Source organism: Lathamus discolor, chromosome 3, assembly GCF_037157495.1.
Source record: "Lathamus discolor isolate bLatDis1 chromosome 3, bLatDis1.hap1, whole genome shotgun sequence".
NCBI classification, from domain to species: Eukaryota; Metazoa; Chordata; class Aves; order Psittaciformes; family Psittacidae; genus Lathamus; species Lathamus discolor.
The window spans coordinates 113,110,201-113,136,463 of record NC_088886.1 but is presented as its reverse complement, the minus strand read 5'-3'; the positions used below and the strand labels follow the sequence as shown (position 1 = coordinate 113,136,463).

Sequence of the window (26,263 nt, the reverse complement as noted above, 5' to 3'; positions counted from 1 at the left end):
ATTTCTGTCTCCTCCCTCTCTCACATGTTGTTCCCGTTTTCTTTGAATACAGCTGTTCAGAGAGATGAAGGCAGTGGAGAGCCCTTCAACCTACATACCCACCATGCAAATGTGGGTTGGAGGGAATGTGTAGTAGGCAAGTGTTTTGGGTATGCACCAAGGAAAGAGCCTTCCCTCTGCTTAGCAGCAGTGTATATATATTAATGGTGTGTATATGTGTGTATACATGTATATGTATATCTCGGTAGCGCCTTGTTAGATAGAACTGGATTATTTAATCCAGTAAGTATGCTTCCACCTTCCTCTTAGGTGTTAGTATTTTTTAACTGTGTCCCTCACTGTTTGGGTGCAGAGCACCAAACAGTAAAGATTATTTTGATTCCCTTTTTAATAGGGACAGAACATTCTCCAGAGCAGTTTTCTCAAACTATTAGTGACACACAGTGCTCTCCATGATTTGCTTTATTTATTCCTGTGGAAGTGCTAAAAAAGCAAGCAGTGCAGGACCATGACAAGTGTCCACTAAGGTTCAGTATTTTGAAATTCCCAGGGAACAGATGGTTTAAAGACCTAGTTTCTAAATGTGGAAATTGGGACATCTTAGGAGTGTTTTTCCTTTTACTGTTCTGCCTTTTTGCACTCAGTTCACACATCTGCTGGGTTTTCAGATACAGATTTTTATAGTTCTCATTAGCGTATATTTACTCAAAACTAACTAGGAGTCCACATCTTGTAATAAATGTAGAGGGGAAAGTGACATTGGACTTGACCTGAATGTGATAACATCTTGCTGTTATTTTGTATTATAACCATTCTATAGAACAAGGGTTCAACACTTGCAGAAAAAACACATTGTGACAATTTATTATTTCTTTTTTAGCTTAGCTTGTGTTGTCCTTCTGGCACTAAGCCCAGATTAGCAGGTGTAAAACATTTTGATTTGTCAAACAATGTGTGAGTGTTAGTACGTGCTGTGGTTTTACCATGTTATTAGTGTGGTAGTTAAACTATGTTCTTCCCTTCACTCCAGACAAGTGAGAATCACTCCTTTGAACAGTTTTCTGTTGACTTCTGGTAGTGGTATGATCTGTTCAGTAGAAAATGTATTACATATTCTAACTGTTTGCATCCGGGGTTATTTATCAAAAATAAAAAATCAATTCTCTCTCTTAGCTGGTGTTGCATGTAAAGTGAGATCTTACTCTGATAATTGATAGACATTGCTCAGGTTCGTATTTAATTGAGGAAGTCCATTAACTCAAAGTTGCATTTAATCACATTTATAGCTCTAGGCCTTAAAGTCATTTCTTAGCAATGTTTGAGGCATCAAACTTTCCAATTTTCTCATATACTTGAATAGGGAACAAGTAGGTAAGAATGCCATAGCCACTCAAGACAATAATTTTTTCATGATACCCAGTGTTGTCTGTAAGAGCTATGTAAGAGTTACTGTTTTGAAATAATGAGGTGGTCAAGTATTTGTGAAATGCTGGACATTTCCATGTTCTGAAGAAACACAAGACTTTCTGCTGCAGTTGCTCTTAAAGTCTAGGAAAGCAGGTGTAGTAGTAGAGTGCTCTGCAGTAGCAGAGTTTATCCTGGAGCCCTCACCCTCTGAAATCAGATCTGTGAAATTCTGTTGAATGGAAGAAACTCATTTGTTCTTTTATCTTTCTGGAAAATTTAATATCATACCTCAGCTAGACAAATGAACTGCATGATTAAAAATAAGTCTTGCTTTGACATAAGCTCTTTACAGTTGTTTCTGGAAGAAACCTGTTTCATTCGCAGTGTACAAGGTGTGAAGAGGAATCTGTGTGTTTTCTGTCTCTTCGTGTAAGGCAACCTTTCCTATAGGATAGTTTTGAAACTTCTCTCCTTGCAGTTGGTACGTGATAATGCAGATCTTCGTTGTGAGCTTCCTAAGCTGGAAAAACGACTTAGAGCTACGGCAGAGAGAGTTAAGGCCCTGGAGAGCGCACTGAAGGAGGCCAAGGAGAATGCCATGCGAGACCGCAAGCGGTACCAGCAGGAGGTAGATCGCATTAAGGAAGCTGTGAGAGCCAAAAACATGGCACGGAGAGCACACTCTGCTCAAATTGGTAAGGACATTGAGCTAAAGAGTTAGTGGTTGCTCACATACTTCATGGTTGGTCTGTTTGCTCATGTTTAAATAGAAAGAGCTTTGAAAGCAGCAGTCCAGGGCACACCACAGGGTCTGCTTCTCCTCTGTTGCACAGGAATCTTCAAAGACTTCACTTTTTAATAGAATCTGCCCCACCTAAGGTTTAAAGCGCCTCTGCTATTTAACTCAGTAAATAAATGGCATAATGGGTCTTATGTGCCCTTCTAGTGACCTGAAAACTTGTCTCTTTAAATTAGTCTCTCACTTTCTTCTTCCTCCCCCACATACTCTCCTTCTGCTTTCATTCTTTCCTTGCCTTTTGGGACCTTGTCCCTTCCTTTTTTTTCCGTGGTTACTCCTCCTTGTGATTTAATTTAGTTCTTGAAGAGTCAAATAGCTTCCTATATAATTCAGATACTTGATACATCTTTGTGGTGCAATCTGAATGCATGCATACAGTCAGATGGTACTTAAGATGGGGCAGTTTTTTAAGTGATATTTTAGAATTGCTGAAGTAGAAGGACAATGTTTTGGATAGTTTAAGACTACTGTCTTAAAACCTGAAAGAGAATTAGGCAGCACACAGTATTTCCTGTTGTATGCTGGAAACCCATTGACAGCTTTTTCTCAGCATCTTCTGGAATGATATAAATAGTCAAATTGAACCTAGAAGGTACCTCACTAACCACCAAGTGGGTCCTGACTTCCCTCTGCTGTATAGAGAGTCCATAATCTTTGCAGAGACAAGGGCATGCATGGGAGGGCTAAATGGCCCTGTCACAAGCAGAAAATGGATGTATTTCTTATTGGATACGGTAAGGGAATGCTGTGTTCCACAGAGTTAAATTACAGACTACTCTGCCAAGCACAGCTCCTTGTTTGTACACAATGGGGTTTGTACTAGAGGAGAGGTAGAAAACCTTGTATTACAGCTAAGTGTCTTGTTTGGTTTCCTACTTTTTACTCTGCAGCCAAGCCCATCCGCCCTGGTCATTACCCGGCGTCTTCTCCAACGGCTGTCCATGCCATCCGCGGGGGGGGAATGTCAAACTCCACCTACTACCACAACACCAAATAGACGAGAAGTAAGACCACAGTAACTTACTCATCTGTTCTTTCCCTGATCACCTAGTTTTCTTGTATTTCAGGCTTGCTTTTAGAAGACCCGCAATATTTTTTTTTCTAGTTGTAGTAGGAATTGTTTGCTGATAGTTTAACTGTGAAAATTAGTAATCTTAGTAAGGAGTGCCTTGTTAGAATATTTTGCATGCTGCTGATGAGAGTTTTTATTTTAATGACTTATCACTTAGAATGTTTCTTAGAAAATGCTCTGGTAATCTGTACTGAAATTCACACATAGAGGCATGAAACTCATGTAGTAAAAATAGAGTTCCAGAGGTTCCTTTTGCCACTATAATTTTCTGCTTTCTGCAACATGAATATGTTTCCGGGTTGTGATATTCCAACCTGGGACAGGGGTATAGCTGCCAAGAGTGGCAGCCTCACAGAGCTCTCCAAATTTAAGTGTCACAATTTGGCAGGCTTAACTTTTGTTTCTTTTGCTTTGCTCTATTCAGCTCTCTTCAGAAAAAAAAATATATTTTACTTTAATTGCAAGGGCTTGAGGGTTTCTCCTAAGCAAAAATCTCATCCTGGAAAGACAAGCAGCATATTCCTGTGAGACTGCTTCATGTACCCTCCCCATTCCATTTACTTCTTTAAATGCTGCTTACTTGTGAGGTGTTTTACATCTGCTGTTATTTTAGATGGTAACTTTATGTTACAGACTACTGAGAGTTGGATGGTAATGAGTGGCTGTGAAAAGCAGCCAGTGGACAGCTAAATTGTCCCAACTTTGGGGTTTTTTTCTTCCTTGAGTATTAATATGACTGTCTTCTGATAGTGTATAGTTTCCTTTAGGCACTTAGCATTCCTGAGGGGTTTTTTCCTTTTTCTTTTTTTTTTTTGAGAATGTTTCATGTCATGCATGCATGCAAACCATCCATCACATCACACTCAAGCTGTTATTGTGTTGTGCAGATTGTTTCTGTTCATTGTGTTTTCCATGAGCCCTGTAGCTGCAAGCAGCATATTTTCACTGTGGATGAATTAGGGCAAGTCTTTGCTGAGTGTTTTGTGCATTAGTTTGTTCTGAACTGAAATTGGCTTTTCCATCTCACAAGTGACATAGCCTCTGCCTATCTGCTTCACTGCATTCCCACATCTGTGAAAGAGCAAAGGGAAAAGAGTGTTTTACAGAGGCATGTAAAATATTTCCAAACATGTAACAGCTGCTCTGTGGGGAAAAAAACTGCTACCTGCCTAAACTGGGTGGGCCTTTAATACACCATCTACTGTGAAATTAAATGTCAGACTCAAACAGGCCCCATATTAGGTATAGGTATAGATATATGTCAGGTGAACAAGTGTAGATTAATTAAAGGTATTTTAACAAATAAATTCACTTAAAACTAGATGAGTGTATAACAAGATAGGACTTTGGAAGTCAATAATAAGTAATCAGTAGGCATAGAATATTTCTCAAATGTTTTAGATGCTGAGGTTTAGATTTGAGGGCAGTCGAGGATGAGCAGATTCAGGCCATGCTTGGAACATGTTGCAGAGAAGTTCATGGGCAATCGGAGTAGCAGAAAAATAAGATGGAAGATCTTGGAAGAAACTGGGTATAAACTTACAGATTTCTGGTTTCTGAAAAAGATTAGAAAAGAGAATCTGAAAACTAAATGGAAACCCTGCAGGTTGAAATGAAGCCATTTAAAAAGTGTGTATGTGTGGGTTTTCCTCCTAATTGACAGTAGTGCTTCCCTATGGCTTTTATAGGCTTAGTTTCCTTATTGCTCAAGATCCAGTCTAATGCCCGGCTTTATTAGCTATTACATATTATATGTAAGGCAATAATTTGAAATGTTATGGGAGCTGGACTCAATGACCGTTACAGGTCCTTCCAAGTCAAGGTATTCTATGATTCTGTTCTGTGCTTACTATTCCAGAGAACCATGTTTTAGACTTCATAATTGGTTTTCAAACTCCGTGAAGTTCTAGATATTTTTTTTTTACCTAGAAAGATCTCTTGAAGACGTAGTAAACTAAGGTCTGGGCAGTGACTAAAGAAGGGTGGTCCTCATCAGGTTTGGTCCTGCAGTTAAGAAGATTATTGGCAAATTGCAAATATTTGGCTGCCAAATGTTTTTGGGACTATCAGAGTACTCTGAAATCTGAGCTCATTGGATGAAAGCCCAGGGGACTGAGTGTTAGTAAAGGCACTACTTGTGCAGAGAGAATTTGACATAGATTATAGGCTGAGAAAGTTGGGGCTGTTCAGCCTGGAGAAGAGAAGGCTGCGTGGAGACCTCATAGCAGCCTTCCAGTACCTGAAGGGGGCCTATAGGGATGCTGAGGAGGGACTCTTCGTCAGGGACTGTAGTGACAGGACAAGGGGTAATGGGTTAAAACTTAAACAGAGGAAGTTTAGATTGGATCTAAGGAGGAAAGTCTTTCCTGTTAGGGTGGTGAGGCACTGGAATGGGTTGCCCAGGGAGGTTGTGAGTGCTCCATCCCTGGCGGTGTTCAAGGCCAGGTTGGATGAAGCCGTGGGTGGGATGGTTTAGTGTGAGGTGTCCCTGCCCATGGCAGGGGGGTTGGAACTAGATGATCTTGAGGTCCTTTCCAACCCTAGCTATTCTATGATTCTATAATATCGCTGAGCCATTTCTGTGCTCTGTAGAACTACATCGTGCTTTTGAATGGTGCAGTCTTACACATCTAGAATTAGATCACAGCTTACTTTTACATTCCTTTAACAACAGTGAAATAAAGGTGGAGTTTCTATAGAAATAATTTGCTGTCAAGTAACATCTCTGTTTCTGGAATGAGAACTTTATGCCAGGATGAGATGAAATTTATCTTACATTCATTCAGTATTCACAGTACAGATAACACAGATAATAGACACTGCTGTTAGACTGGTCAGTGACTATGATTTATTAACTCATATCTGGTAAAATTTCTTCTGCAGAGCTGGGCAAGCCTATGAGACTAATCAGGACAAAGTTCAGACTTCACCCAGTTTGGGCCACATTGCCCAGCTGCAGTGTGCATGATATAAGGAGATGATTTCTACCCCAGAAAGCATAGCATTTGGTGAATAACAGCAGCAGATGGAATAGAAATGTGGGTGTTAATAAACTGTAGTTCTGAATTGCAAATTGCTGGTAGCTGGCTTAAACAGGAGACTTAAGCCAAGGAGTGTCTTTACAAGACCTTCACAAGATCTTTATAAGATAATTCCTTACCCTGTCTACATTGCAGAGGTTATTGGAAATATGCATATATGTTATATAAAATTATACAATGTATTTTTCTGATATATTATTAGTATAAAAGATATAAAATATTTTAATATATTTCTGTAAACATATACTTTTACATATATGTGTGTGTACAGAAGGAAGGCAGCTCTCGGTCAGGAGACATAGAACAATGTTTTGGATTTGTATTTTTTCATCATTTCATCATAAGTTTTCAAATTCAACTGCAGTTACTTTCTTTACTTGGCTTATAAGATAAGCACACATCTGCTTTTCAGCACAGCCAAGTGGCAACCAGTGGACAGAAAAACCCCATTAAAAGAACAGAGAGATAAGAGCAAAAAAAAGTTAGACCTTTAGATAGTGTTTATGCCGGACATAACACTGTGCTACGGGAGACAAAGAATGAATTTCATCAAGAGAATTATGACTGTGCCAATTTGTGGGTTGGAAACTTTAAAGCCAGATCTGACAAAATTCCTCTCCAAGACTTAGTAACCAAGACCCTGATTTCATAAATTGTTGAAACTGTGCTTCATGTGACTCTTGTTTCATCACTCTTATGGTGGCTCTTTGGTTGCTGTGCATCACATTTCTGTGAAGCGTAGGTATAGGTGAGTTGCTGTGTTGTGTATTTGCTTTCTAGTCTCAAAATCCACTAATCATCATTACCTTTCTTTCTCTTTCAACAGGTGAATTCCACTTAGCATGTTAAGGACTGTCATTAAGTCACTAGTTTCTTTTTCTCCCCTCTTCAACCCAATCCATGTCCTGTTCATCCTGCGCTTCCTACAACCATCTGCACTGCACTGGTCCCAGGTATTTTGAGCTTCATAGGATCTACACGTGTACAGAAGTGTCCAGCTCAACTCTTCTACAGATACTTGTACAATGTATTTAACATAAACATCTAAGTAATGATAGGAAGTCTGCCACTCAGAATCTCTCACTGACTGCGTTTGACCCCTTGGCGCTTGTTAGGTTGGGGCTTCTACACTCAGATAGATGCTTTTTTCAAAGTCTTCTGTTGCATCAGTAAATCCTGACTTTTGGCATCAAAGAATTAACTATTCAAAGACAAAGTGCCATCAAAGGCAGGTGATTGTGCTGTCATGACTGATTTACTGTATAATATACATATTATTTTATATTTTTAGGGGATGAAAATGTGCTGCTATATGATTTAATTTTACCGCTTACATTTTCAGAAGTAAATTTCCCCAAAGAACCATTTGTAATATCCTGATAAAATCTTTGGACTGTATAAAATAACCTTTATTGCAGTACCTGGTAAAGATCAAATGGGATGCAGAGAAATCTGTTAGTATAGATCTAGGTTTTGAAGTTTGGTAGTTACATGAGTATATCTGTGTGACCTATCTTGTAATTAAGATCAGATCTGCTTGTAGTTCTCCCTACAGTGGTGGGGTTTCCTGGAGTGTAATGGCTAGCCATGTGTTTGTAAGCATTGTTCTCTATGAAATTTTGAAGGCTTTCAGAATGCTGTGGAAATCTTGTCTTGGAAAAGTAGACAAGCATCCCTCCACCCCCCCTTCCCCTTCCCACATGCCTTCAGCAAGCCCTGATCTGTTCACACCAGAATTCAGATATTGGTGAGTGAACAGTCCCCCACCAGAACAGATGCTACCTTAAAGAAACAAAAAAATATAAATGTCCCACAAACCCCAGATCCTACCTTAAAAAAATTAGAGAGAGATTCCAAAAGGAGGCGAGAGTTTTATGCTTGAGCTGTCCTTTGCAAACCAAATTTTGGAATATTTTTGTTAGGAAGTGAAGAGCAGACTGGAAGAGGAAAAGAATGTCCTTCTAAGTTACCATATGCAAGTCGCCCTACTGATGGTACTCTCATTCTCACAGAGATGAGGATGAGACTGCTTGCCTTTCGTGGATCCCTTTCATGCCAGTAAAGATTCTCCATCTTCTCAGCAAGGGGGCACTGGAATCGTTCTGGGAAGGTTCCGCTGGCAGGCAGAAGCTCCTTCTCCTCCTCCCTGCCTACCACTTTTGTGCCACAAACACCTGTCCTGATTCAGATGTGGGTAGTATGTACCACTACGTCCTAACAAAGCGTGGAGTCTAGGAAGGTCATGGCTGAGCATAGCCCTCTAGTCTTTCTTTGCAGAGGTTTGCTCTTATTTTTTTTTTTTTAATTTCTGAATGTGTTTGTTAGTAGACATAGAACTTAGTTAATGTAGAGCCTTTTGAGAGATTGTGAATTGACTTGAGGTATTTTTTTTCTACTGAAATTATTTAGGTTGTTGCAAAGTAAGTTAGACTTAATTTAACTTTTTTTTTAATGTTGCACTATTTTGAGGAGCGTTTTGCTAAAAATATTTAATGAAGTTGCAAACTTGCATGTATTTAATTTATTTTGTATTTTCCAAAGTTTTATATTTTCTTTATGTGCATGTGCACTGCCAGAAAATGAACTGTGAACTTGCCGTATGCAATCTTCAATAAAATCACTAATTCAGAACTACTCTGTGCTATCTTATCAGCTATTCAGAGCTGAAATTTCTACTATGAACTAATAATTCTCTTGTTTTGCTTCTAAAACGGTTGTCTGGGAGAAGATACCAAACTGAATTGCTCTCAAAGATTTTGTACTTTAGTAAAACTTCTGTTCTATCTTGAATTCAAAGTTTGATATGGAAGTATATTGTAGATGCAGCATTAGCTTAAAAAAAAATGTATTAAACTCCTGCCACCATCACTGTTAGTTATGTACGGCAGTTTAGACAGCTTTCTTCAGCTTGAGTAATAAGTTAGCTTTGACATCTCTTCATTGTGCTAGTGCTGATCAGCCAGTCAGTTCATCTAGCTAAAATAATGTGAGTTTCTCCAAGTTAACTTTTACATCAAGACTGTAGGAGGACTTTCTATAACTGAAATGCTGAGAAGATGTCTTAGGCTAAAGTTCTCAAAATGACATACAGAAGATATTTACTTGATTGGAAATGATTAGTTGTCAATTGAACTTCCTCTGCTTATGTATAGATTCTTGGTTTGTAAGCCTATTTTAATTAGGCACCTTAAGTTTGTATTGCGTATTGTATATTCAACTTTTGTACCATTTTTAAGTCTTACACATTTTATATAGAGAAATGAAAACCACATCTCTGCAGAGATCAAAACCTGTGTCTTGCTATTTCCACTACTTGATGCTCTCTTTCTTTGCTATTTGAATGTTGTGTTATATTTTCTAGGCGGATTTTAAAGTTGTGTTTGTATAGTGCAAATCAAATTTCACATCTAATATGTCATGCATGGGATAAATTTTGGTGGAAATACCGTACACGAATGGAAAACATAATTCAGATGGAACTAAAGTGCATATTGTTCTTTTTGCTAGCAATTAAATGTATTTCCTGCTCACTTGAGCTTCTCTTAATGATATGTCCAAATATCTTGTGTTTGTCCTTGAGTTCACACTTCATTAACTTGCTTTCTCTAAAACAAGGAAAGTTTTGAACCTGGAAAGATCTTGGCTGATGCATTTTTAAGTTTGGACTTAACTCAGCAAGGGTGAGAGCGGATTATCCTGAATATATTGCAAATTGAAAAATAAGTCACAGTAAAACTATACAATAGTTTCTGCTTACAGAACCTGAAGAGTAACTTTTATATTTCATTTTATAAAGCCTTATGGACAAATATACACATTTGGCTGAAATACTTATAACTAAGGCTTAGAAATAAACAAAATAAAATATTGTAAGCTGAACATTGTCTTATTTGAATAAATGGTGATGAAGGTCCAAAAGGAAAGAAAAGGCCTGATCAGATTGCCATTACTGGGGTAGAAAGACCTTGTGTAAACAAGAATGAAGTACATGTCAATTGGAAATGGAAGGGGGAAAAAAAAAATCCAAAATTGGCAGGATAATCTTAATCTACCCTTGCATTCATTTCCATCTTCACTGTGCCTGTTTGAACTGTAAAGTGCACTGGAGAACACCCGCTGTGCAGGATGGGACATTGATCCACCCATTCCTCTCTCGCTCTCACAATATTGTCCATTGAAACACTTTTTGTTGTGGGAGAACCACGGGGGTTGAGGCATTCTGTAAATTATACCTGTCTAGTTTGTAAAGTGTGTAATGTGTACTGCAGATGTGTATTCTCTGGGCTCTATGTATCTTTACAGTAGTGTTCAATTTAGGAAAAAAATAAATTGTGGACACGTTTTGCTGGTAACAAGGGGAAATTTTTTGCCATTGCATCAAACGATGCTGAAATATATTAAACTTGATAGCAAGCCCAAACCCTCTTCCCCATCCCATGGAGATAAGTCTTTTATCTTCATTCTAAAATTCTATCTCAGACGGATGGATACACTGGCAGACTGCATGATGTATCATTCAAAAACCGCTACAGTGGAAAATAAAGCTGAACTAAACTTTGCGGTGTGCGTGTTGTGTGACACGTTACATACGGCATCTCTGTTACATACGGGCACTCTGTGTGTTTGTGACACGTAGGAGTGACCCGTTCACTGGAACTGTGCTTGAGGGTGTGCTGGAGCCCACATCCAAGACCGCTTTCTGGATTTTAGCTTTTCCTCTTCTACCTCTCCATGGAAATATTCCTTCTTCCTACTCTTTTTCAGTAGCCTGGAGGATGACGGGGAGATTCTTCCACTTACCCTCTGCATGCATTTCTACTTTATAGGGATGTTACACTCACATTATATACAGTGTAATGGAGTAAAAGTTCCTGTGTCCTTGCCATCTCCCCCAAGTCATACGCGGGAGCCTTATAAACAGCTTATTCAGTAATTCTGTAATTATTACGCTGAGTGTTTCTCAATTCTACTGTTAACTTTTCTACTCAGGAATGCAGATTTCTGGCACTCCGGAATTTCTGTAGAAATGAATTGGTTTTTGCTGCTGAGTAGATTTCTGATGAGGATTATGTGGGTTAGCACTGTTACTTAAAGTGTGCTCACACTGCTTTTAGTTGGGGCCTGCTAGGCACCCAGAAGCAGGGGAAGCCCCTTGCAGCCAGGCTCTGGCAGTGCTCTTGCTGGAGATGGATGGCCAGTGGTCAGTGGGGCAACTGCAGGTCTCCAGGACCTAGGTAAAATGTCACTGAGAAGCTAAGCATTTAGATGCACTAACTTGCATGGATGCACTAACATAATCATGCTGATAAATACAGTATATTTACTAGGAGAGACCACTGTCGTAGCAGGCTTAGAAGTCTTAAAATTTGGAGTCTACTCCAAATCAGAATGAACTTTTGCTTGCTCTGCTTTTGGTGCAGAGAAGACACTTCTTAACGCTCTCTGAGCAGCTGCTGCCTGCAGGATGAAGAACTTTGGCTCTAGCAGGAAGAGGCTTTCAAATCTGGATGGTTTGTATTAGGGAGAGCAGGAAGTGCCAAGCATTCCCCACTAGTCCTGCAGAGGAAGGCAAACGCTGCGGGGTGCTATGCTACAGACCTTCCATGAGTCAAAAAGATGCACTCTTTAAGATCTCTGAGATAAAGCTTGTGCCTGGAGGACAAACTCAATTGTAGAGCGGACTGTTTGCAAGCATAACCCTACCATTTCATTTTCAGAATACAGGCTTGCAGGAGTTAATTAACTCTTACCAAAACAACACAAATTATTGTATCCATTTCCAAGATGCAGCTTACACAAGGGTACAGTGGAAAACAATGGACAGGGGTTCTCATCCATAGAAAAAATACTCGCTGCAAATCATAGAATCCTAGAATGGTTCAGGTTGGAAGGGACCTTTAACGACCATCCAGTTCCAACCCCCTGCCACAGGCAGGGGCACCTTCCACCAGACCAGGTTGCTCAAAGCCCCGTCCAACATGGCCTTGAACACTGCCAGGGATGGGGCAGCCATAAAATGCACAAATCTGTCACTACTGATGAAAATACTTCTTAGCTAAAACTTAAATACTTCAAATTAATCTTCCGGCAGAGCTGAGCTCAATGGTGACTATTTATCCTAAAATGAGGACCTTCAATAGTTTTGGCTTAACTCAGCAGTCATGCTTCAGCTCATACTTTCTGTGCTTCTGATGTCCAACTCAAACTGGTGTCAGGCCAGGGGCAGAGGCATTCGTTCCTGTGGGTACCTGAATGCCAAGGACGTATCCGCCAAGTCCCAGCAGGTAAGGGAGGTTTCAGGAGCTGAGGTCAGGTCTGTCCGCCGGGATAATGCTGGCAGCGCACCTCCCTCCTGCAGGTTCCAGGATCATCCAAGCCCCTTCCCGAGCTTTGCATTCGCTTGAAAACACCGCTCTGTCGCTGACAATCTCCTCAGTGCAGACGCCCAGCACCTGAAGCACTGTGAAACCGGCTCCCAGCGGGGAGCGCACACCGAGTTCCTCAGCTGGCTGTACGCCTCGTTGGAAACCTCCTGCCTTAAAGCCGAGCGCCCATCAGCCTCGCTGCCTGCTTTGCCGTACGGCTTACAGGCTGAGGGGTCGCTGAGGCCCGGCTTTGCCCCTCGCCCGGGCCCTCCGTCCCTTCAGCCTTCGGGGCCCGGAGCCTCATCCGCGGCAGGCGGGATGGCCGCCCCGCCCTCCGCCGCCGGCAGCGGCCGCTGCCCCGGGGCAGCGCCCCAGCCCTGCGGGCAGCCCACCCGCCCAGCCGGGCTGCGCGGCGCCGCCGGGGGGCGGGCATGGGGGTGTCCGAGCAGCTCGCTCCCCGCCCTGGCCCCACCCCCGCCGGGCAGGCAGCGCCGCCCGCCTCCCGCGGAGCCAGGGGCGCCGCTGCCGGTGTCCCGCACCGCCTGCCGTGCCACGGCGAGCCCGCGGTCCGCCGGCTCTGAGGGTGAGTTCCCCCGGCCCGGGCAGAGGGAGTCCCTGCGGGGCGGAGAGGGGAAGGGGCCCAGAGCACAGAGGGGTGAGAGGCGGGAAGGGAGGGCGGGCCGGCCCCTTGCTGCGAGCCCGCTCGGCCCGGTGTCTTCCCCCCGGGTGGGCGCCGAGCCCGGCCGTTAGCCGGGAGCAGGAGACTCGGTGTAAGCGTCCTCGTTCGGGGCGGCAGGTGCGGCGACACTTGCGGGGAAGAGCGAGGCTGCGAGAAGCGGAGGGTGCTCAGCGTCAAGTGCCTCACATCCAAAATGTAGAGTGTGTTTTATAGGTATGTCGTAAAATTGCAGTTATTACAACATCGCTCTTCGTGATTACATAGCTGTAAAAAGAAATAGCTCCCCTTGATTCACAGTATGTCAGCAAACTTTTCGCTCTTTTTAAAAGTGCATTAGGCTTCTCTGTAGAAAATAACAGAATACTAAAATACATACGTTAAGAAGCAAATACAAGTAAGTAAATGATGCAAGTAAGTAAAACGTGTGTAAAAACGCATCGGCAGGTGCCTGGTCCCATGCAGGCAGGTTGTAGGAGTGCAGCCCTTTGCCTGGCACTCCTCCTGAGAACGACTGTGGGTTTCTTGTGTGTTTCCTATATGCGAGTGTATGCTCATATGTTGAGCTAGGCTGTGAGGTTCCCGGGACAATGTTTGGCAGTGTTTGTGTGGTACTGAGGGCTTGGTTCTTGTGAGGCCTATGGGTGCTCCGGTAATACGGTTAATGAAAACAGTCCCAGGGTTGATGAGTGTACATGGTTCGTGCAGATAGAACTGGTTTGCAAGACTCAGCTGGTTGATTCCTAAGGGCAATCTCAGGAAAATAGGTTCTTATGATTTCCCGTCTGTCAGAGGGTAATGCGGGTAGAGCCTGGAACCGCAGATGCAGAGATCAGAGCAATTGCAGGGAGCCATGTACTGCACCTCTTTCATAAATACAGTACTGGTAATCCCAGATGCTCAGATAATGAGTCAAGTTTCTCTCCCTCAATAAACATGTTTTTGTTTAAAATAATAAAATATTTAATGCTGAGATTTGCTGTTTCTCAGTTTGGTTTTGGATCGTTAAGTCTAAAGTTTTGGGGCTTCCTCTGTGAACTTCCTATTGCAGCACCCCATTCTGTCTGTCCTTGGATGAGTTTTTAAGAAAAGGACAAAAACCTAAAGGTTTACAGTGGCAAAGAGTCAAGTCCTCCCTTGCATTTGAGGACTTATACACCAGCTTGGAGAAAGAGAATTCAAAGCTGAAAGGGTACATCCTTGTTCTGGTGCAGCTGCCTTGCCTTGGCAGTGCCAGTTGGACCCCACCGAGTATGGCCAGGCCATGTACCAGCGGTACAGTCCTGCAGGTGAATTCCAGAGGTAATTGAGTATGGATGTTTTATAGCAGGGATGAAAGGAGTCGTCCTGTTCGTTATAGTGGGCACGTCTTGGTGACTCATCAATCTCTGCGTGATAATACTTTTGCTCTTCTAGTCAATCCATAATTAACTTCGCTACCATTGTTGCTGATGAGAGCTTTGCCCTCTGCTCATCGTGCATTACTTGCTTTAAGTCAATTAGCATTTCCCAGCGTGATAATTGCAGCACTCTGTTCACAGCCAGCCACATCCTCTCAGTGACATTCCTTCCAGAGCAGATAATCTTAGGACTTTTTGCCTTTGCCTGGTTTTGTTAGAGCTGTATCTCCAATGCCTGACATTGAGATTTCTGGTTATGTGATGTTAACTGTCAGGAGTCAGTAAATCCTGTAATCAGCTTATATAGGATGGATCCCATGCGTTGATCCTCGAAACAGTTCTGATGAATTCCATCCTCTAGCTGGCACCAGGTGCTGGATGCTTTATCTGGCAGAAAGAAGAGGGGGAGCGTAGCCAAGGAGAGGGTAGATATGGTTTCTTTGTCGGGGAGGCGTGCAGTTGGCAAGTAGTAGGTGCTGCAGGGGAAAGAATCTGTGTTACAAGAATGGGCACCTTTTCCTGCACCCTTGGGAGCTCTGAGGAAGAGACACCTGTACCTTGCTAACTCATATGCTGATTCATGCCACACAGTCAGTTTACCACAATCTCTTCTTGCCTTATTTTCCATTTGACCAAACGTGAGAGATAAAGATGTCATCACCAGCCTTACTCTGCACTTGTCAGGCCGCAGCTCGAATACTTGTTGAGTTTTGGTCTCTGCTATACAAAAAAGACGTGGACAGGCTGGATAGGGTTCAGAGAAGGGCTGAAAAGTTGATCCAAGGGCTGGGAAGCTGTGTGAGGAAAGGCTGAGACAGCTGGGCTTGTTCAGCCTGGAGAAAAAAAGGCTCAGAGGAGACCTTACCGCCATGTTCCAGGATTTAAATGGTGGCTACAAAGAAGATGGAGACTCCCTTTGCACAAGGAGTCACATGGAAAAGATATGGGGTAATGGGTACAAGTTACTCCTGTGGAGATTCTGACGGGCCACAATAGGAAGATTTTTCACCATGAGAACAATCAGCCATTAGAATAATCTCCCCAGGGAAGTGGTGGCCTCTCCAGCACTGGACACGTAAGATTTAGCCAGACACGGTACTAGGCCATCTAGTCCAGGTCATGCTTGGCCTAGAAAGGTTGGACCGTATGATCCTGGAGGTCCCTTCCACCTTGGTATTCTGTGGCTCAGTTGTAGCAGAAGAGATAGGGAATGTTTCTTTTTACCCTCTTGATACGAGCTGTGTCAGTTTTGTTGGAGAGCCCCGTCTGAAATTGGGAGTTGCAAACTTGGGTTTCAGACCAGAAGTCACTCGTACTGTTGGGCAAGCTGCCGTGCAGTGTGTCCCACCCCTCCCTGCCAGACACCTCCAGTGCAGGCAGCAGGTACGGCACGCGGCAGCAGAGGTGAGGGAAGGAGAATTGAGTATTAAGGGTGCCTAATGCCTCTCCAGGAGAACAGGGTAGTTGAAGGGTGAGGAATTTTCCAGAGCTGTTATTTCTCAGTCCAAATGGGCCCTACGCTGCACCCAAAAAAACAAACGAGAAACCCAAAACACCTCCCCTCTACCTTACTATCTTTCTAGAGGGGTGATTTAGAACAAAAGTCCTCCATCTGGAAACAGATTCTGGTGCATGAATTCTGATACAGATTCTCCTTTTTTTTTTTTCCAAGTCTAAATTCCTCAATATTTTCTTCCCTTTCTTCATGTCTAGGAGCTGGATATTGTGAACTCAGAGGAAAGGAATGCTTCGGTTATTCACGTGTGTGACTCAAAGGACTTCTGGATGAGGTGCATGTCTAACAGTTCAGAAGTGGTGGAAAGGTGCGTACAATAGTGCCACACCAATAAACTTCAGAAGGCATTTCGGATTACAGGTTTCCTTAAGGACTGAGTTATATTGTATGATGCATGTGTTGCTGGCAGTTATTTTTCCATTAATTGCTGTGAGAATCTTTTAGTCTAAGTAAGCGGCTTCATCTTCTAGCTTTTGCATGTGCTTTCAGCAGACATCTGATTACTGGGCTGGTTATTCTGAGTGCCAAATGCTGAAAGGAAGGTTCAGTATAACTGTTTGCATTTGTTGTTTTTCTTGCTCAGAACCTAGTGCCCGTGAGAAGCCAGAACACAAGGCACAAGCTATAGTCAGTTTCCATGGTTCTACTCTAGTTATGCCAACAAAACTAGAGTGGGGTTTCTTGCCTGAAGCTTGGGGCTTTTGATGTACCCAGTTTGAACTACAGGCTTTGGCGAGGTACCAAATGAGGGTAAAATGGCATTCATGTGGTCTAGATTTAGCTTTGATATTTAAACAAATCTGAACCATCGTGTGAAACCTGCTTGAAATAAAATTACAATATCACTTTACAGATCTGGAAATGGGACGGTAAAGGATTAGAACATGAGACTTACTGAAAAGATCTAGTCTCTAGCTATACTCTGTCTTGCTGAATGGTTCTAGACAAGTCTTTCATCTTTTTTTCTACCTATTTCTTGTCTTGTTACTGGTAATAATGATGACTTTTCTATTTCCAGGGATTGCTGTGAAAATTGATCAGTTTGTAAAGAATTCTCAGTGCAAACAGCACTGCAGTGATAGCATTATTAAGGGTGTGGGTTTCACTCCAAGGAATTTAAGTACATTGAGCTTTCCCATGTTCCAGTCTCACCATGTACTGCAGCACATATGGGATGTGGAATTCTCTCCTATTAAAGATGGCAATAGGTCAGGAGGGGTGGTTGGGAATGTCTGGGATGAAGGTGTCTACTTGGAAGTTTCTGTAAAGCCTATAGCATGACTAGAAAAAGTTATTTTCCGTGTCAGGTCATCCAGCTTTAAATTGCCAGAGCATTTAAAAAATCCTGCGAACTCTATTTCCTTTTCTGTTTCTTCTCACAGTCCATAAAATGGTTTAATAACAAATCCCATCTCTCAAGAGTGTGGTGGGAAACAGCTGTCTGCCTATTTGAAATGCTGAGATTAATAAACCCCACGTTGTACAGTTTGTTAATCAGTGAGTTATGTAAGCTACTCAGGTGTGGACTGGGACTTCACTAGCAGTCACAGAAGTTATTCTGAGGTTTATACATGTGTCATGCAGGCTGCTGGTTGAAACCCATCCTGCCCTCAGTGATGGAGAATTGTGGACTTTTAGGTCTAATGGCAGGGCTGCACTTTGTAAATGTTTCCTACACCCTTGCAATCTAAATGTGCTGGTTTGTCCAAGACCTGTTTAAGCTGACATAGCTTGTTTGAAGCACACTGACTTGCAGATCAATCAGATGGTCACCTCTGCGGTGACCATCTGAGCAGGGGAAGGAGGAGATTGCTGCTTCTGATAGGAAGGCTGGATGGGGCTTGGGGGTGTTTCCACTGACAGCTCTCAAGCCAGAGGAAGGTCCACTGTGTCCTGCAGAATGTATCTGGCTAGCTTCATGGAAAGAAGTCCTCATCCTTCATTTTTTAAAATAGGAGTACATGCTGATAAGCAAAATGAGCAGAGTGGCTTTCAGTAAGTGTTAGAAAAGTCATGTGTACAAATAGATTGAACTTCTTACTCAAAATTTTGAAATATAATTGGTGTCACACTCTTAATTTGTTTTGCTCATAAGTTAGTGTCTGTGAAAAACATTTTCTTTCCTGTGTTAAAGTGGCCTTGTGTCTCTATAAAGAAATGTGTCTACCTTCCCTGTAGTCTAAGAAGGCTACACAAGTATTTCCAAATGATAGAGAAGCTAAGACTGAATCCTTAGGCCTGTCTTGGTTTATATAGATTGAAAACTAATATCACTTATAGGAGTGACACTTGGTTTGTATCTATGTATTTGCCCTAGGTTTAAATGCAGGATATTGCGATTTTTGACTGTTATTTAAATGGAAATGTGACAAACAAAAAAAAATTCTCCATAAAATATTCACTGTCTTCAGTGGTTTCTAGGTACTTGGTACAATAATAATCCCTCCCAAAATTGCTCCATAAAATCTTGTGGCGGTCTTGTAGATTATCACTTAGTTATATCTGAAATACAATGTCATGTTCAAGCTCTGGACTGCAGAGTGCATTTCAGAGTTTGAAAGAACAGGTTGCCATACTAGACTGGCTCATAATCTTGGATCTGCAAAGTTGCCTCTAGCAGTGATGAATAACTAATGCTTCAGGGAAGACTTATATCCTCTATTATGCACCTACCCAATTGGGCAATGTCAAAAACAGAAAGACGTGCGTAAGATTATCTTTCTGACCCTTGCAGATCATGCCCTGAAGTGTGGTGATTACCCTTCTGAGAGTCTAAACACGCATAAGTGCAGATGGTAGCAGTTACAGTCATCTAATCCTTTTTTTGAAAAATGCTGCCCCAGCTTTGTCTTGATGTGAATAAACCTGTTGTGGCAAATTGCACTAATTCAGAGCTCAACTTAATACACAGAAATGGAGCTAAAAGCTTATGAAGTAGAGAGAAATACAGGCATACATACCTTATATGGCTAACGTTGTAAGCATTAGGCGTATCCTCTCAGTGCTTAAAACCTTTGTTACAGGTATTGTTAGACTTAAACTTCATTTCAGGCCAAATATGAAGAGTTTAGGTGCCTATGTAAGGAGAACATGTTAGATGTGAGCTCAAAGAGCTGATATTCCTTCTTTCAACTGGTAACTAAGAAAATCCATTTTGGGTGTAGTTTCTCATGGCCATGTTTCCTTTAGCGCATGGCTTCATGACTGCAGAACATCAGGTGGGTGTTCGGGTCCTGACACTGTTCTCTGGCTGTGGTCATCATTTTTCCTTGAAGTCCACTGTCTCCATCTGTTGTGCCTGGGTCAAGTAATGTGACATTTTCCTTAGACCCTTCATTACAGTTGTTTCTGTAGTTCCCAGCTCTCTGTGGTTGCAGGACTGTAGGATAATCTTCTGGTGTTTCATCCAGGAATGGTAGGACAGAGAACATTGTCAGTTGCTTGATCTTGGCTATCCATGGTAATGTGGCTGCAACAAAATTTGAGTCTGCTCCTGTATCCATACTTTAAGCCTACAGGTCAAACATTTAAAAAAACCCCAAGATTACAGTGTTTCTTCCTTCTTTTGGGGATGTCCAAGAACAATCTGGTTTTCAGACACTAGTGCACTGGGATTATAGAGTAAATGGTGAATTTTCGGGTATAGCTGAAGACGTGACTCTTTCTTAGTCTCTGTTCAGTACATGTCCATTTAACTTTCCACTTATGGGCACAGGTTCAAGGTGATGGTATCTGATATGCCTTACAAGGTTTGTAGAATCAAATTAAAGGATGTTTATATAAACATACTTTTTTCAAGTATATAAGAAAAGCAACAGCGCAGACTACAGAAGTCAGAAAAGCAGTTTGTCCAAACAAGCTAGACGTGAGAGATACCGGCACAGCAGCTGTTCCTCTGGGATATATCAGTTAATAAAACACCATGTGGTTGTAAGGGCTGGGGAATCTCCCTGTGCACAGCTAATTCTGGATTCTAATTTCAGCTTTTGGCTGCATTCTGTTCCTCTTAATTGTTTTCTTTTTAAGAATACTACAACATTGCCTGATATCCACAAGATAAGGGAAAGATTACTGCAGTTTCAGGAAAGCCTTCCTGTGGTGGTTGTTGGTGGTGGTTTGGTTTTTTGGACAGTCCTTTTTCCCTTGGGAACTTCTACCAAGGATGCTGGACACTCTCCCCACTTCATGCCCACCATCTCCCATGTCAGCCTACTGTCTTACTGAAAACTTGTTTCTGTTGTCATTTCTAACAGACGATAACCTGTGCTTAGGCCAATACTTGCTAATAGTGGTTTGAATAGTGCTTTTCTAATAGCACCTCACTGAGGCTACAGTAATGAGTACCAGTCACTGAGCAGCTACATTCTGATAATTATAATTTTGTTTAATGTCTGGCTGCTGGATTTTACCTGTTCTGGGGTTTTAATTCTTTTGTTTTGCTTTTTTATAAGGAATTTTCTTTGATCAGATGCCATGAAATCAATGCTCTGTGCCTCAATAATTATGTTTCAGATCAAATTATATTTATTTACCAAAATATTGCTTTAAATATGTGAATTATTGCCAAAACACAAATTAAACTAAGTATAATGATATTCATTGAGGTATATGCTATAGTTTTACAGGACTTATTGTTACGTAGTAGAACAGGATTTGAAAATTCTCATTTGTTACAACAAAGCTGAAAAGGATAATGAAGTGTTAGGCTTAAAAACAATATCACTGTTAAGTTCAGAAGGACTTGCTTACCTCCTTCTTTATAATATTTCAGAATTGGCTGTTTGGCTTCATTGGTATTAGAGGAAGAAGGTAGAAATACATCACTGGCTACTATCCTTGGAGGATAGTTGACTGAAGGGAATAAGGAGCCGTAAATTGTGTCAATACAGTAAAAAAATCCCAGACACTCCTGCTCAGAGGAAGTGCTGTTTACATTGTTTCACTACTTCTTTTTCAGCCTACTCAGGTCCAGTGATGTTACAGTTTCTGCGCTTTCTTGGTACTAAACCTTTTGTTTAGTACCTTTAGTTTAAATACCTGATTAGTCTGACCAGGCTTTGCTACCGACAGCCCTGTGCCAGCGACATTTGTGGGAGAGAGGGTGTGTATGCATACCTAAAGCTGTTTTGTGTTTCCCACCTGCCTCTGGTCTGTTGATTCAGTACAGTTCAGCAAGCTGGTTTGTTGAAATGATCCAAATTCAAAACAATTCTATGCAGAAACAAAACTTCCCACCTTTCTTTTCCCTCCCTGAAATAAATCTCACTTTTGGAGAGATTACCAGAGGTATGAGATTATGGCTAAAAAGAATCTGCACTGGCAGAAATTTATATCTAGTGTGGAAAAACTTAAAACAGGGGGTTTTACCTATTAATGAGGTACAGAAGAGCTGCAGATTTACAGCTAATGTGCACAGACTCGAAAATATCTCCTCTGTGAAGAAACAAAATGAAGTTAATAATTACAGTATAATTAGACAAGAAGAAAGATTTGTCAAGTGAGGTGGGATTTCTACTTCACTAGTTACAGGAAATGAGATATTTGGTGTGCAGAACAGAGTCATACCTTTTCTGCCAGAATTATGTGTAGGACTGAGAGTATCATTTGAACTGTACACTGCAATACAGGTACTGGGAGATACTTAAGAGTGAAAAGTTTTTGTTTGAACCAGCCTGCTAATTTAACTAGCATCTGCATGGCTTTTTCCCTTTTAGAGACAGAGATTAAGGCTATCACTGTCTACCTCAAGTGCCTCCAGGCACCATGAACTCTGTGCTAAATCAAACTGGAATTCAGGGCATCTGGTCTTCAGGCTCAAAACATTTCTCTTTTTTACTCACTTGAAACTGAAAATAACCAGCTTTTTGAAAGAATTGGGTATTAGGACTTTGGTCTAATAAACACTTCCTAAGACTACTATACTATCTTAATCTCTGGATATGTAGTGTATATACTCAATACTGCGTCATCTTGATGAGGACTTGTCATTGAAATGTATCTAATGTGAAACATAATGAAGTGGAATACTTCTCAGAAGCAGAATATCTGTTTATACATAGATATTTAATTTGTGTTATCCCAGCTATCTTCCTTGTGTCCAAGTCAATGAGTTATGATCATGTTGTCATGGAATCAGAATGGTTTGGATTGGAAAGTACATTAAAGATCACCTTGTTCCAACCGCCCTGCCACTGACTGGGACACCTTCCACTAGACCAGGTTGCCCCATCCAACCTGGCCTTGAACACTGCCAGGGATGGGACAGCCACAGCTTCTGTGGGCAACCTGTGCCAGTGCCTCACCCTCAAAGGGAATAATTTCTTCCTAATATCTGATATAAATCTCCCCTATGTCAGTTTAAAGCAATTCACCTTTGTTGTATCCCTCTATGTCCTTGTAAAAGAACCCCTCTCCAGCTTTCTTGTTGGCCCCTTAAGGTACTGGAAGCTGCTCTAAGGTTTCCTTGGAGCCTGCTGTTCTCCAGACTGAACAAGCCCAGCTCTCTCAGCCTGCCTCCACAGCAGAGGTGCTTCAGGCCTTGGAGTATCTCTGTGGCATCCTCTGGACTCACTCAACAGGTCCAAGTCCTTCTTATGTTGGGGGCCCCAGAGCTGGACACAGCACTGCAGGGAGGGTCTCACAAGAGCAGAGCAGAGGAGATGTCCTGTGGTTTCTAAACACTGGAAAATGTCATCGGACACATGAATTTATTTATGAACAGTCTTTGTATTCCACTGTCATGCTAGAGTAAGTACAACTAGAGACAGATCCTGGGGTTTTGAAGGCTGAGTGAATGCATTGTGTGCAGTCCTGATAGTCACAGAGATGCACATAGGATAAATTTAGGCAGTGCAGAAAGAGAAGGAAGTATTTAATTCGTTTACTTTGGGCAGCCTTGCATTATTGCTGGGGACAGCTCAGATTTAAGCATCATTTATAAAGGATTGAGTGAAAATGGTTTTAGGCTTGACTTCAAGGTCTGATGGTCTTGGGAAGGATGCACTCGGAGTCTGGTTTGGTTGCTTATCAGTGGAATAGTCATATAGTTATTATAAACTATGAAACTGGGCAGTTGGTGCCTATAGTTCAAACTGATGGACAACCATGAGATCGTGGTGGTTCCTCTGGCTGGTGGCCAGAGTAGAGTACAAAGACTTGTTCAAAATTAGAATCAGGATGTTGCTGGCCTTCTCTGGATGCGTACTCAAGAAAATAAGTAGTGCTGACAGAGTTGTACTGGCGTAGTATTTCCAGATTGGTTTTTTTCTGATTTTATTGTGTTAATATTCTACCTGGGTATGTTTAATTGTGGAATTCTGTGTACGTTTGAAGACTTTTGATCTTTTAAAGCATAGATCAGTTAACTCTTTAGCTACTTCTGGGGTTTGGGGGTTTTGAACAATATTCCCATTTGCTTTAATAATGTCAAGAATGGGGCATTGCTTCTGTGAGAATGAGAAAGTCTAATTTGTCTTACTCTTCTTGCTGAGGATTTAATTTATTCTCTGTGGATATAAACCATATTTTTTCCTCTAGTTATACCCAGAGGTGGAAGGTAAACATTTATTATTTACTTCTGTATGTGGCTTCATGTGTTCTGAGTGTAGTTTGACCACCATAGTGAAGTAATTATGCGGTAAATTCTTTTAAGAAGAATGTGTAATTGCAAAAGAAATCTTTGCTTGCATACTTAGTTGCCAAAATAAAGGGAATTGAGATCTGCTCTGAATTGTCAGAATGTACTTTTAACTAGTTAAATCCATGTTTACAACCTTGCCTGTGGTTAACCGCCACTAGATAAGATCATGGGCTGTCTTACTGTGAGTGCTAACATGTAACAGACTGATAATACAATTCACATTTAAATTTCTTTTCTTTGTGTTTTATTTTTTTTAATTGTCTTTGGCTTTGAGAGGAGCTTTATGTGCTGTGAGGAATGTTATCAGTTTAGTAAGCGGCTGTTTCTCAGAACAATCCACTGCAGCTGGAAAGGTAATGATTTGCCTTCCGCAATACTTGACTACACTGTTTTCCTGCAGTGCTTCCATAGAAGAGACTTCAGTGGTTAAGACTGCTCTGGTAGTGTGCTGAATTGCATGTCTGGACATACACAATATATGAAATGTGAAACTTGGCAGTATGTACACTTTCAAGTCAACATAACTAAAAGCAGTCACAGTGCATCTCTTTAACTGTTGTTCCTGCTTCTTAGTTATCACAGAAAAGCAAAGAGAACTTATTTCAAGTACTAGCTTAATCTGGGCCTTGTCCCAGCTACTCATATGATCTCCTTCAATTTTCACTGAAGTTTATCAGTGAAGTGATCTCTGAGATAGAGCATTTGGGGAATGCATAGGGCCATCATATTTTAGTAGTACTAGTTATTTTACCAGAGTAATCACAGTGTGTACATGTATGTGTGTGTGTTCGTATATAAGAAAAATGTATAAAATTTACACATAAATATAATATGAAATCTGTTAAGAACTGCATGAACAGCATTCAGTCAAATCAGCTAGGCAGGTTGGAGTTGAGTAGGTTGTCCTCTACCAGACTGTAGCCTGCTGCAGGATTGTTCTGCAGAACATATCTGAAAAATAATAATCTTTGCAGCTAAGTTTCTAGGTAATCTTTTGTGGAGTATATTTCTCAAGTATTTCCGTTCAAAACTGGCTGTTTAAATTGAACACCATGAGCATTTGATTGTTCCCCAAAACAGAGGTAGTGATAGGAATTTTGTGGTTTGTGGCAAGTATCTTTCATTGTCGTCTGTCTACTTGGTTATAGCTTTTTTTACCTCTTCTTGTACTTCGCCATGCCAGATACTTTGGTTGGGACTGTGTGTAAGCTTTACAATTCTTTGGTCAGTCTCAGCACTACTGCTCCTTTGGCTGAAGTGAACGATGTATGATACATGGAGTGCCTTACAGTTCTGTGCCTTCTATTAGCAGCGTTATTGATGAGTAATTTTAATGTCAACACTGGTTGGAGTAGGATGTGGGCATTGGGGAAAGACAGGCTTTCTGCCCAGGAGGGAGTATTTTGCATGTGATGATTATGAAACAGCTCACAGTCCAACTGTTTCTACTCCATCTGGAAATAAAGTACTGTGTGATGGGTGTAACAGTATGATTGTCTTTATTTTTAAAGATTGTCCACTGGAATTTTGCCCATTGGAAATTAGAGGTTTACACCTGCAGAGAACTTACATGCGTGTAGCTTCTGCTTTGCTAGAAGAAGGGTGTTCAACTTTTCTGGCACTTAGACATAGCCTGGTTTAAGCTTTATTTATTAATATGAGATAAGAGTCCAATCTTGTTTTTCTGATTACTTCAAAAATAGCTGTTGGTGAGATTTGATTTTCTAGAATGCCTTTTCCTTGGTGGCTTCTGTCTCTGTGTCTTATTCATGTTACCTTTTGTTTCTCTCCATAATGGACTTTGTGCCAAAGCGCACGTGCTGCAGAAAGTCTTTGTGACACTCTGTGGGATTTGGTATGCTGCTGTGAAGATTACTGATGGGTGATGCCTGGATAATTCCCAGCGCATGCTGTTCCCACGGACAACCTGGAAATGGGTGTGGTTGACTTGAGTAGTAGCAACAAAGGTATGAAGCTAAGATTGCCTTCTGGAATGGCAGCGCATCAAAGGGCTAGGAAAATCTATAAAATGAGCAATAAAGTCACTTTGAAAGTTTCAGGTTTACTCATTTTACTACTGCAGGAAGATGCTTGTAACACATTGGTTTATATTGTGAATATAGTACATATTCTTTGAGAAAGTAGATAAGGGGAAATCCTGCCAGAACTCTTCTAATAGCTGTGCTCCTATAAATGGGTTATTTTCTTCTGGGAGAATCTTAAACCCTGTTTATTCAGGTTTCTTTAACTGAATTCTTTCCTTTCTGTGTAAAGAATGAAGAAGTTAATCAACTTCTAAGTCTGCTTGGAAGAGGCTTAATTGTTAATAACTATCACCAGTACTCAGA

General features: G+C 41.4%; 2 protein-coding genes across 2 annotated transcripts in view; both read left to right on the top strand.

The window, feature by feature from the left end:
* Window positions 1-10,878, top strand: part of KIF5C (kinesin family member 5C) — an 89,327-nt gene extending 78,449 nt beyond the window's left edge. The window contains exons 24-26 of the mRNA XM_065671233.1: window positions 1,886-2,102; window positions 3,097-3,210; window positions 7,146-10,878. Coding sequence (XP_065527305.1) covers window positions 1,886-2,102; window positions 3,097-3,203 — 324 coding nt within the window. The 3' untranslated portion in view covers window positions 3,204-3,210; window positions 7,146-10,878. The remainder of the gene's footprint in view (window positions 1-1,885; window positions 2,103-3,096; window positions 3,211-7,145) is intronic.
* A 2,304-nt stretch (window positions 10,879-13,182) lies between these two features.
* Window positions 13,183-26,263, top strand: part of LYPD6B (LY6/PLAUR domain containing 6B) — a 51,007-nt gene continuing 37,926 nt past the window's right edge. Inside the window, exons 1-2 of the mRNA XM_065672840.1 lie at window positions 13,183-13,267; window positions 16,474-16,583. The gene's annotated coding sequence lies outside the window, so the exon portion shown is untranslated. The remainder of the gene's footprint in view (window positions 13,268-16,473; window positions 16,584-26,263) is intronic.